The 11,800-nt window shown below is 33.8% G+C and overlaps 2 protein-coding genes across 2 annotated transcripts; both read right to left on the bottom strand.

Annotated features, from left to right (window-relative positions):
* On the bottom strand, positions 2,223-4,000 carry LOC104699280. The gene is made up of 7 exons (XM_019246405.1): positions 3,974-4,000; positions 3,592-3,736; positions 3,267-3,383; positions 2,885-3,178; positions 2,538-2,771; positions 2,324-2,418; positions 2,223-2,231 (listed from the first exon to the last, which is right to left on the bottom strand). The coding sequence occupies exons 1-7, from the start codon at positions 3,998-4,000 to the stop codon at positions 2,223-2,225; spliced, it is 921 nt and encodes a 306-aa protein (XP_019101950.1).
* Positions 4,988-9,345, bottom strand: LOC104699279 (putative white-brown complex homolog protein 30). Its single transcript, XM_010414606.1, has 13 exons — positions 9,116-9,345; positions 8,937-9,013; positions 8,574-8,849; positions 8,406-8,469; positions 8,181-8,327; positions 7,979-8,013; positions 7,796-7,869; positions 6,870-7,723; positions 6,423-6,719; positions 5,855-6,319; positions 5,614-5,762; positions 5,221-5,510; positions 4,988-5,125 (listed from the first exon to the last, which is right to left on the bottom strand). The coding sequence occupies exons 1-13, from the start codon at positions 9,343-9,345 to the stop codon at positions 4,988-4,990; spliced, it is 3,096 nt and encodes a 1,031-aa protein (XP_010412908.1).

Below are 11,800 nucleotides of genomic sequence, written 5' to 3'. Positions count from 1 at the left end.
AATATCGTGGTGATGGTCATTTCGGTGAATTGCTTGAAGACCTCAAGGAACTAGAGTTTGTCACATATAATGATGTATTTAACCTAAGAAAATTTAACCAAATTTTCTTAGGCTTCTCTACTGATGAATAATATTATAACGTATTAAACATTATTTTATATATTTATATGGATGATTTAACTTAATTTTCAAAATTTCTCATTTATAGTAAATTTTATATGGAATCCTTTGATGCCATGACAGATATGTTAACGGTTAACCTAACGTTTTTTTTTTTTTTGTCGTCCACGGTTAACCTAACGTTTATAAAAATAAGAAAACATGAGAATTCAAAGGCATGTAATTATTAGAAAAACAAAAAGAAATGAATAAAAAGAATAATGTGGAATAGAATAAACAGTTTTTGATGAATGAAATTAAAATTTGCAGAGAATGAATAAAATAATAAGTGGTAACTAAACAATAAAAATATATTTTAAAATATATTAAATATTAAAAAGATCAGATTTCAATGATAATACTAATACTACTTTTAATGTATATATAATAAATTTTATATTTTTTAAAAAATAAAATTTGTGAATTGATTTTAAATATGTCATATGTCATATTAATAATTAATATTAACTTACAATAAAATTTTAAACGTAATTAAAAATAATTAAAAATATTATTAAAAATATTTTTAGCTTTTATTTACTATATAAACATCTCTTAAATTTATTTTACTATTCATATAGTTTTCAAATAAAGCTTGAAGATTAGTTTAACATGGAATTCGTATCCAAAATTTGTTATTTATGACTTTTTAGATTTTAATAAGATTTCAATACTAAACAAAATTAGTTTTTTTATGTTTCATATAATTTATCCTTAATCACATTTATGTAAGATTTTTTTACAATAAATATATAATAATAAAAAATAAATAACAGAAACGTGAGACAATAATGTTTTCGTACAAAAATAACATATAGTCTTCCTCTTTTTCAGTATCAGTGTCAGTTTCCCAGCTAGTACAAGAAGTATTGTCAACAATTTGGCGGTCGATAGGCTTTTCTCAATTTAAAAACCTTGTACAATCAGATATTGCAGGCTGGAGTATGAAATAGCATTTCTGATTCAGCCTCATCATGAGGTACCAAGAGAATGTTGGTAAAAGTGAGAATGCTTTTAAAAGTGAGAATGTTTTTACATCAAACTAGAATGTCTACCACTTCTTCAGGATCAGTGTCAGTTTCCCAGCTAGTACAAGAAGTATTGTCAGTATTGTCAACAATTTGACGGTCGATAGGCTTTTCTCCATTTAAAAATCTTGTACAGTCAGATATTGAGGCTGGACTATGAAATGGTATTTCTGATTCACCCTCATCATTAGGTTGTACCAAGAGAACGTTGGTACCTCTCCATTTCAAAGCCCAAAAAATCCTCATGGACTCCTCATCAGTAGTGAGTCTTTTTGAGATTATCATCACATTGAATCGCTGACGAGAAGAATTTACTGTGTACATAATGTCCCATAACACTATTTTAGGTGAACCTAAAGAAAATAAATCAGCAGAGATCCATGTTAGGAGGTCACACATACATACGTATAAGTAAGTATTAGAAAAAAAAAAAAGAAGTGTAAAGATGAGGTTTTAAGTAAAACGAATATATATACAGTACTCACGTTTGGGTGAGAACATGATCCTTAGGAGATCCATCGATTTTTCATCTAATGCTAAGGGGATCTCCTTCTCACTATAAGCATTGACTTCCAAAGTACCATAATAGCCCATATTCTCAAGAGCTAATTTCAAGTTGTGATAAATACAATTAGGCGCGATATCTTTAGGGATCGGGTAATCGTCGATGTCCCAGTATATGTGTGAGTAAGCACCTTCACAAAACAGACAAGTGCATCATATAAAAACAATTTAACTATTACCGATCAAGATAACTACTACATATCGATAAGATGAAATCTTAAAACAAATAAAGTCTTTAAAAAAAAAATCAAGAAGAGAGAGAGCTTACTGGAGAAATCTTCCTCGCTCTTGGTTTTGACGGATAAATTTTCCTTACTACGTTTCTTCCGCATCCACTTAGTTTGACTGGGGGCGACTCTAAAGAAGCCAATAACCTCACCTATGTCAAATAGGTATCCTGGCCCTTCTGAGGGTTCTGGTGTGAGCGTGAGCAGCTCAGGCTGTACTAAGAAAGAATTATAAGCTCTGGAATTAAAACATCTAAGACTAAAGATGAAGTCAGCAATTCTTGGCATGCCATTTCTCCTCAAGTTGTCTCCTTGGATCTTGATGTTGTTGGAGATGACGATCACATTTGATGGACCAGCATGTCCCCCAGGTGTGTCTATTTCCCATAAAAAAATGTCATGTAACATCCTATCATATCTCAGATTTTTATCCCCTGGAACTGTATAACATATTTATGCTACATTAGTAAATATAATAGAGACAAAAAAATAAAAATACAATACGTCTATATAATAATTAGATATATATATATATATATTTTTTTAAAAAGGAAAATACCTTTGGGAAGGAAGTAGATGTCAGACTTGCGATACTCATTCAGTAATTCATTCGAGAAGGTTATCTTCTCGTCAGCATAAACCCATATTGATATGTAAGCAAAATAACCTTTTCCCTCAAGTGCTGATTTGATACTCTGAAAGATGGATTCAGGATCAAGATGATTAGGGAGTGGTGAATCCTGGGCGTCCCAGAATACACCTGTCTTAGGCGCATCCACGTATGTGGTAGGCACTGCAAGAACGAGATATATATATATATATATATATATATTTTATAAAAAAAGGAATTGCATATACTATATTGACCATATTGGTTTTACTTTGACAGAGAGATAGAGATCTTACCAGAGAAATCTTGGTAAAAACTTGCAGTTTGGTTCACAACCGGCTTTACTCTAACTAAATTAGATATTGACTCTGGAGTACGAAAAAGCTGTTGAGATGCGGCCTCATCATGAGGCTGTACCAAGAGAACTTTTATACCTCTTGACTGCAAAGCACCAACAACCCTGGCAAACTCAGTGTCATTTGGGAGGTTTTTTGAGATCACCATCAAAAGTTTTGGGTTGTTCTTAGAATAGAACGTTGCCGTAAGAAGCATTAGATTTAACATTAAGTTAACCCTAATATGTCTATCTCCTGGAAAAAAAACATACATGTATGAGTAAGTAAAAAAAAATACAAAAGAGAGTATTAAGAGAGCTGGTTAGAACCACGAGGAATTTACCTTCGGGTACATCGTAGATTCCCGCATCGTACAATTCATCCCTTGAGCCAATACTCTTCTCACAATAAGCATTGATATTCACCAGACAATCAGAATAATAACCCAATTTCTCAAGAGCTGATTTGATGTTACAAGAAATCGAATGAAGATTGACATCTTCAGGGATTGGGCAATCCTCGACGTCCCAGAAGACGNGACGTATCTGGTAGGCACTGCAAGAACGAGATATATATATATATATATATATATATTTTATAAAAAAAGGAATTGCATATACTATATTGACCATATTGGTTTTACTTTGACAGAGAGATAGAGATCTTACCAGAGAAATCTTGGTAAAAACTTGCAGTTTGGTTCACAACCGGCTTTACTCTAACTAAATTAGATATTGACTCTGGAGTACGAAAAAGCTGTTGAGATGCGGCCTCATCATGAGGCTGTACCAAGAGAACTTTTATACCTCTTGACTGCAAAGCACCAACAACCCTGGCAAACTCAGTGTCATTTGGGAGGTTTTTTGAGATCACCATCAAAAGTTTTGGGTTGTTCTTAGAATAGAACGTTGCCGTAAGAAGCATTAGATTTAACATTAAGTTAACCCTAATATGTCTATCTCCTGGAAAAAAAACATACATGTATGAGTAAGTAAAAAAAAATACAAAAGAGAGTATTAAGAGAGCTGGTTAGAACCACGAGGAATTTACCTTCGGGTACATCGTAGATTCCCGCATCGTACAATTCATCCCTTGAGCCAATACTCTTCTCACAATAAGCATTGATATTCACCAGACAATCAGAATAATAACCCAATTTCTCAAGAGCTGATTTGATGTTACAAGAAATCGAATGAAGATTGACATCTTCAGGGATTGGGCAATCCTCGACGTCCCAGAAGACGTATGACTTTACGTAACAACGAGCTTCACAAAAAAAAAACGAAACGAGGAAAAGATGGATTAAAGTGGGATTAGAGGTTCCATAAATCGAACTAGCTAGATCTGCTACTTAGGAAGAGCTAGAGAGACTTAGTGGGGAGATCTTCTTCCTCGTAATCTTCCTCGCTCATGGTTTTGTTTCGACGGAGAGACGATCGCCCAGAGAATTGTTTTCTTGTTTATTAGGTTAGGTATTGTCTTTGCTTCTAAATCATTATTTAGGGTACTTATCGTCGGTCGAACCAAACCGAACCGATAACTGAACTACATGTATAATTTTGCTGATCGCTTATTCGAAGAGAAACCAAGAACCGAAAGATTCTTTGGGTTAAATTAACTCTTTGGGTTCAAACCGGATCGGATCGATCGAGACTGAGATAAACCGAAGTAAAGCACGGTAGAACTGGTAAATTCAGAAATTGGAAATTGTGAATTTCTAAAAGTCTACTTTACGATACTCAATTATAATAATGTATCAAAAATACAACTTTGTTACAAGATTTTGTATCTACAAAAAAAAAATGTACGCTTCTCTTTTTTTTTTTTTTCAGATTTATTTTTTCTGGAATGTAACCATGCAGAAATAAGCTATGAATCGGCAAATTANAGAACGTTGCCGTAAGAAGCATTAGATTTAACATTAAGTTAACCCTAATATGTCTATCTCCTGGAAAAAAAACATACATGTATGAGTAAGTAAAAAAAAATNCAAAAGTATCCAAAAATCAAATTTTTTGTTAACATATATTTTGTGATAGAAGAAATTAAAATATAAAAATTTATCTACCTTTGAGCGTTGGAAAGGACAAAAGCTTCAAGAGTCCATTTGGGGTAGCAGAAGCTTCCGAGATACTTAAGAACCATGCTTTCTTTATCTTGATTCGCGATGAGAGTCATTACAACGGGTACTAACACCGACAACTGCAAGAACAATAACCACAAAATGTATCATAATATTGTTAGTCAAAGTTTTTGGTAGCTAATTATATATGGAGTATGAGAGAGTGGATACAAACCAGTTGGGCTGCACTAGGACTATACAATATGGCAAATACGTAAGCCATGCCCGTTACGCAGTAGACCAAGCAGACTAGAACAATGTAGTTGTCTTCGAAACTAGATCTCGGGTTGTTGAAGAAGTAGAACATGGACAAGTACACTAAAGGTTTCAAGAATGTGTTCAAGTGGTCCATTGTGTCTTTAGCCATAAAATGTGCCAAACTGCTGATTCCAGCGGCACTTTCTCTCCAGTATTGTATTTTATCTATAGAGAAAGATCTCAACGCTGAGATCTTACACAAAAGAGCTACAGAAAGAAAGACAGAGAAAAATAAATATTAGTTAACTGTCCAAAAATTGTGGACTATCATGGATATAAGTTAATATATTTGTGTACGTAAAAAACTTACAGACGGCTATAATCGTGTATGTGTAGCCAAGTGTATCAATGGTCTCGTCGTTCACTTTAGCAAGAGTTCCTAAACAAGCTCCTGCAACTAATAATATTAAGAAATCTAACGCTTGTAGTCTTGCTTCTCTAAGTCTTTGTTTGCCAACCCTGAAATAATTAAATAGACTAAAGTTTTAGTGTACATATATGAAAACTAGCAACCCCAATATATCATTCCATCAAATCTAGAAAAGTCATACCTTCCAACAAAATATCTATATTGTCGACCTACGGTAGGAGTTACTCTATCAGAATTGTCATGAGAGTTGGAGTAATTGTGTTGTAACTGATCTTTCGTGATCTCCACATTAGTTTTCACATCTTGCCATAGATCATTACTAAAAGAATTATGAGAGGATTCATCTTGAGCTGATCCAGATGATGATGAAGGGAGTCCATCACAAAGCTTCAACATATCATGAGGCACAGGGTAACCATTGTGTAACATCCATCTCACAGGAAGTTGTTCTACTGTTATATCACCATCTGGTTTCACTATGCCTTCAAGAATATCTATATAATGATCAGGAGGATTGACACGATCCGGTACGGTGATCCCGATGTCAGCAAAATATTCTTCAATTTTTTTGACAGATCCATGGTACACGGTAAGACCACCTTTTGCTAGTATTATCATGTCATCGAACATTTTGTACATCGTATAACTGATAAGAGATGAAAAACACATGCATTATTTGAGTTTACATTGTTAGAACAAAATTACTCTATTCTTTTCATAACTAATTCATCGTGGAGATCATAATGTACCTGGGTTGATGCACGACCATACAAATGTTAACTCCTTCAAGTGCTTCACGTCGAAGTGCTCTAAGAAGTAACTGTGAAGATGCACTGTCTAAACCTGTAGTGGGTTCATCTAATATCAATAGAGAAGGTTCCATGACCATTTCAACACCAACGTTCACTCGTTTCCTCTGTCCTCCAGAGATTCCTCTTTTCTCTACCGTACCAACCAACGAGTCTCTTACATGTTGTAGTCCTAAGCTTTCAATCACTCTTTCAATGATCAACACTTTGTCTGCTTTTGACATATAAGCACTTAATCTGCATGTAAATAAATATACAATATATTTAGTATAAACACTATATATGGACTAGGGTAAATAATAATTTAATTTAACCAAAAATTTTGAAGACTTGGAATCTTAGTATATATCTCCTCTAAGTTATGAAGATAAGTTTACCATGGTTTACCTGCATCTTGCGCTAAACCGAAGGTTCTCCTCGACGGTAAGATTCCCATGCACAACATCATCTTGTGGAACAAATCCAGTGATCTTCTTGTATGAGTTTATGGATTCATTTTTACCATTTATGAGGATAAGACCAGTCCTCGTACATCCAGTTGTTTTTCCTGCCAAGGCGGAAAGAAATGTAGTTTTCCCAGCTCCTGATGGACCCATGACGGCAGAGACACGACCGGGCATGATCTTTCCCGTAACAGATCTCAATATATGCTTATGTTTACCCTTCAATGTAAGAGTTAAGTCTTTAAACGCAACTTCTATAACAGGTCTAGTCCGCATATCAGTGTCAGTGGCCATCGAAATGACTCCAGAGAATGTCAAGTTCTTGTTGTTTTGCTCCATAGCTTTCTCCTTCTCGATCTGACCATATGCATACTTAAAAATCTGGCTTTGAGTATGTAGTTGTTTACCCTTTGGAGCTTGTAGCTTCTTCCCATGCTTACTACCAGTACCTACATTAAACCCTTCGTTGTTACCCGAGTTCTCCTCCATTGATTTCATCATCTTGGTTAAATTACTTGCTTCTTTTTTCTTGTCTTTTGACTTTCCAGAAGCTTTAGCTGGTGCGGCATCCTTCCTAGCAGACTTCATGCGAGAAAATGTCTGAGATAGTTGTGCAGACAATCCCAACTTTTGGTTCTTGGCAACATCTTTTGCAGTTTTCCACCTTTCTCGAGCTTGTGTTGTTTCTTTTGCGTGTCTTGCTGCAGCTTCTCTTGATTTTGCTTGTCTTTTCTCTCGAGTAGCAAGAACTTGATCAGAACAGTTATAAACCATGATCATCACAAGACTTAGTGATGCCTACACACACAATTAACGAAAATATAATTTCCAACAAATTTTAAAGCAAAAATGTGTTCTATAACAACTTACAATTAAGATAGCTCCATAGGCATGGATATTTTGGTTTGCGGTATTCGGATTACACGTTGCAAGCTTGAAACATGCTAAAATAGTCACCAAAAAGGAGAATTATAGATCAACTTCAGTTGTAATCTATTTAAACAGATCATATGATATAAAACAATACATTATTCTTGGGTTTTAGAAACTTACGTTTTTGTGAAGTAGAACCTTGTCTGCAGTAATACCTGAGTAATACATAAACACATTTATCAACTCATCAACTATGTGTATTAACAAAACATTAGTTGACAATCGTCACATTACATCCTTCATGTAACAACAATGATGAATACTTCACATATGAAACAATTATTAAAAAGTGAGAAGAGTTGTGCGATAAAAGAATCAATACCCACTACTACAAGTGACCTTTCGAATTGTTGTTGGGCAATATGAACCTGGAGAACAAAACATATCACCACTACTCTCGGCATCAACCCAACTATCTGCGGAACCACATGTATGGTTGACTTTTCCCGGAGGAATCTGGTAATTATAGCTGCAATATAGAACTCTTCATTTAATGATCCACTAATATCATAGTTCATTAGTGTAGTAAATTAATCTAACAACTTACGGTTCGCAAATTCCAGTTGTTTTATTAAGCTTGGCAAGCGGGCAATATGCGCCTAATGGACACGCTTTGGTTACATAAGTCAGAGAAAAAACAACAATGAATATGTTAGGCTGAAGTTGTTGGTATTCAAAATAATATAATAGGTATATATGCATGTGGATTTCTTACGTATCATGCAAGCAAGACCTTGTGGACAAAAGAAACCCTCACAACAAGGTTGACATTTACGAGTTCTAGAGGGAAGAACTTTTCCATTGTTGAGATCAAATTTTTTATCGTCATCCGCATTGCAACTCCATCCTGGCTCACATCCGGAAACCCATTTAGCTAAATTGCAGTTGATGTTAGGCCTTACATGAACCGTTGTTGCTTCATCTCTTCTAACAAAACTATTGAAGTAGAACTTTATCTCAGCAGCTGTACATAGTCTAATTGTGAGGTCACCTGCATGTTATGAACATGATATCTCAATGTTCAAGAGTTTGAGTAGATAAATGATTTTTTTTAAATAACCATTTATCCTGTTTTTACCGTCAGTTCTTTTGACACAATTGCTTAAGAAGTCAAGATTTTTATCAAAGTTAAATGCTTCATTCCAATCGCTCTTCCTGAATTGTCAACAGATTAATTGTAAGAAAAATATACAAAGTATATGTATTGACGAAAACATGGGAATATAATTCACTGGCCGATTTTATGAAAATACTTACAAATTTTTGATGCAATATCCTAAATCTCGGTCAACGTCAGCCTTTAAGATGTTCTTTAGATTCTGAAGTCGACTATATATAAGGTTTGTAACGGAAACAAGAACTTTAGGGTTCCCTGTTTTGCTATAATCATCACCATCCAGGCATAATGCAAAAGATATAAAACTCAACCAAAAAACAAAGAACAATAAGATTTGTTGTGTCCGACAAACATCAACCCTAACTCTCATTGTTCTTAAATCAAAGTCTTGACTCTTGATATAGAATTAGAACCTCCCAAACTGAAATATTTGAATTTTTTGAGCAAACAATGGAATAGTAGAAACATTGAAAGCTACCAATCGAAATATTCGTAGAGATGTCTTGTGTATCTCTATCATGTCTTGAGAGGCAAACGTCAATGGACACAAAGAGAAAACCAATTAGTTTTCTTGAAGAATAGAGATGAAGAATTTTAAAGAAAACTCTAATTAACGAGCTTGTTGCAGATTTTTTTTGTGTGGAAATCTTGAAATGATGACGTTGAGATCAAAAGTTTTGAAAAATGAGAGACTTGTGTGAAAAGAGAGAGAGAGTTGAGAAGGGTCATCGTAAGAGTCATGGAAGGAGGTCCAGATTTCTAGCAAATTAATAAAAATGAGTGGTTTCTTATTACTTATTTACCAAACATAGAAATAGGTAAACTATATTGGAGGAGCATGACAAAGAGGATTTTTTTTGGATTTCATGATAAACTTTTTTTGTAAATTATATTCTTTTAAACTGGTTTTGCCAAACAATTAATAAGCGTTCTAATAATGCCAAAGCAACGCGAACAACAAAACAATAGATAGAGATGAAAACCATATAGTATAACCTCTTATCTCCCGTTGGAAAAGAAGTGCTTATAAGCAGTGCGTAACAATACCTCGATCCTACCCATCTTCTATTATGTTTCTTTTTTTCTTATGAAACTAGATTATTATGACTCGTGCTTCATCATAGATTGATGTTTATTTTACGATTTAAAATTGTAAATTTAAATGATATATTTTTTTTTATAAACAAGAGGTTCTGATAAGCAAGTCAAATTAAAAACACCGGTAAAAATATTCAAATACAAAAAAAAAAAAACACCCGTAAAAAATATTGACAGATTAATCTTGGGATATTTTTCTAATCTTATTTTTATCGAAAAAGAAAAGTTAAACAAAAAAAAATTCCGAGACATGAACATATGGTCGATAGATTGGACATTGTCCTGATTATGTTTACAATACTGATTATATTTGCTATAGACATTAGACATATATTACAGTTTTATAATTTATAATTCAGTTTTATCAACTCATTAACTATGGATCTATGTATATAATCAAAACAAGTGTCAAATCTATCGTTTGGTTATTGGTTCGGTTTGATTTGGTTATGGTTAGTTTGTATATGGGATGATGTTACCAATCATTCGGTTATTTTGAAGATTGACGAGAGAATAACACATTAGTTGTTTAGAAAAAAATATTATATTGACTTTAATAATCAGCTTTGTGTTACATATATGTTAACAACTTAACATAGATCAGAATAATTTACAAAATTAGAAGATATTTTCATATCTATATAATAAGGAAACTATATATATAACAATATCTCCCTTCGTATAATAAACTCGTGCGTGGATCCTTCTAGAACCTTTTTGTACATCTTGTTCCTCCTCTCTCTAGCTAGAAGAGGAAAAACAAAAAGTGTCGACCATGAAGATGGAAGATTTCTCCAGTAAAGTACCCTTCTCTTTTTTTGATCGATAAGATTTTTTTTTTTTTTTTTTTCCATTATATATCGATCTGTGCATCTTTATTCTATTGTAGCCTCTCTCACTCATCTTTTTTTTTTTATATTATATATATTGCAGAGCCATTCAAACGAGACGTCTATGGGCCTAAAACAGCTGTCTTCTGGGACGTGGAGGATTCACCGTTCCCTAATGATCTTGATCCACAATCGATCTATCAGAAAATCAAATCGGCTCTTGTGGAAAAAGGTTACGATGGTGAGATGTCAATATGGGCTTATGCTGAGAAGATAACGTTATCGGATGAGTTGTTGGACTGAGTATTCCAAGTCCAAAATCTACTTTCTTCCCGGAGGTGAAATTAATACTAATGTTTACCCTCTTTTTCTTATAATACGTATGTAATACTAATAATATCTCCAAATGTTATTATTTTCTCCAGGAGCTAAGGAAGCGAGATCAATTAGGATGATACATGACACTATTTTATGGGAAATAGACACTCCTCTGGGTTATCCTACAGAATCTGATCTGATTATCATCGCAGATAACATCGCAGGTGAAATGAATTTCATCAGCTGTCTTGAATATTCCGCTTCGGCTGGTTACGATAATCTCTTGGTACAGCCTATTCAGCTTGCTGCACCACCCAATACCTCAGAATCAGAATGGCCTCGTTACTTGTTTGATGGAGGAAAGCCTATTGGTTCAATCAGATATTTGTAATTCTTTCTACTTGCTTATCAAAGAGGTCATGACATGTAATAATAGACCTTATTCTGACTATTAAATCTTTTTTTTCTTACTTTCGATATTTGGGCTTTTTTTTTGGGTTTAAGTCCAATAATAATAAAAGCCCATGGCAGCAACAAGTTTTAATCATAAAGAAGAAAAAAAAAAAAAAAAATTGGGAG

This window comes from Camelina sativa, chromosome 6 (assembly GCF_000633955.1).
Source record: "Camelina sativa cultivar DH55 chromosome 6, Cs, whole genome shotgun sequence".
In the NCBI taxonomy this organism is placed as follows: domain Eukaryota; kingdom Viridiplantae; phylum Streptophyta; class Magnoliopsida; order Brassicales; family Brassicaceae; genus Camelina; species Camelina sativa.
The sequence above is the reverse complement of the archived record's forward strand: the minus strand, read 5'-3'. Positions and strand labels throughout refer to the sequence as shown.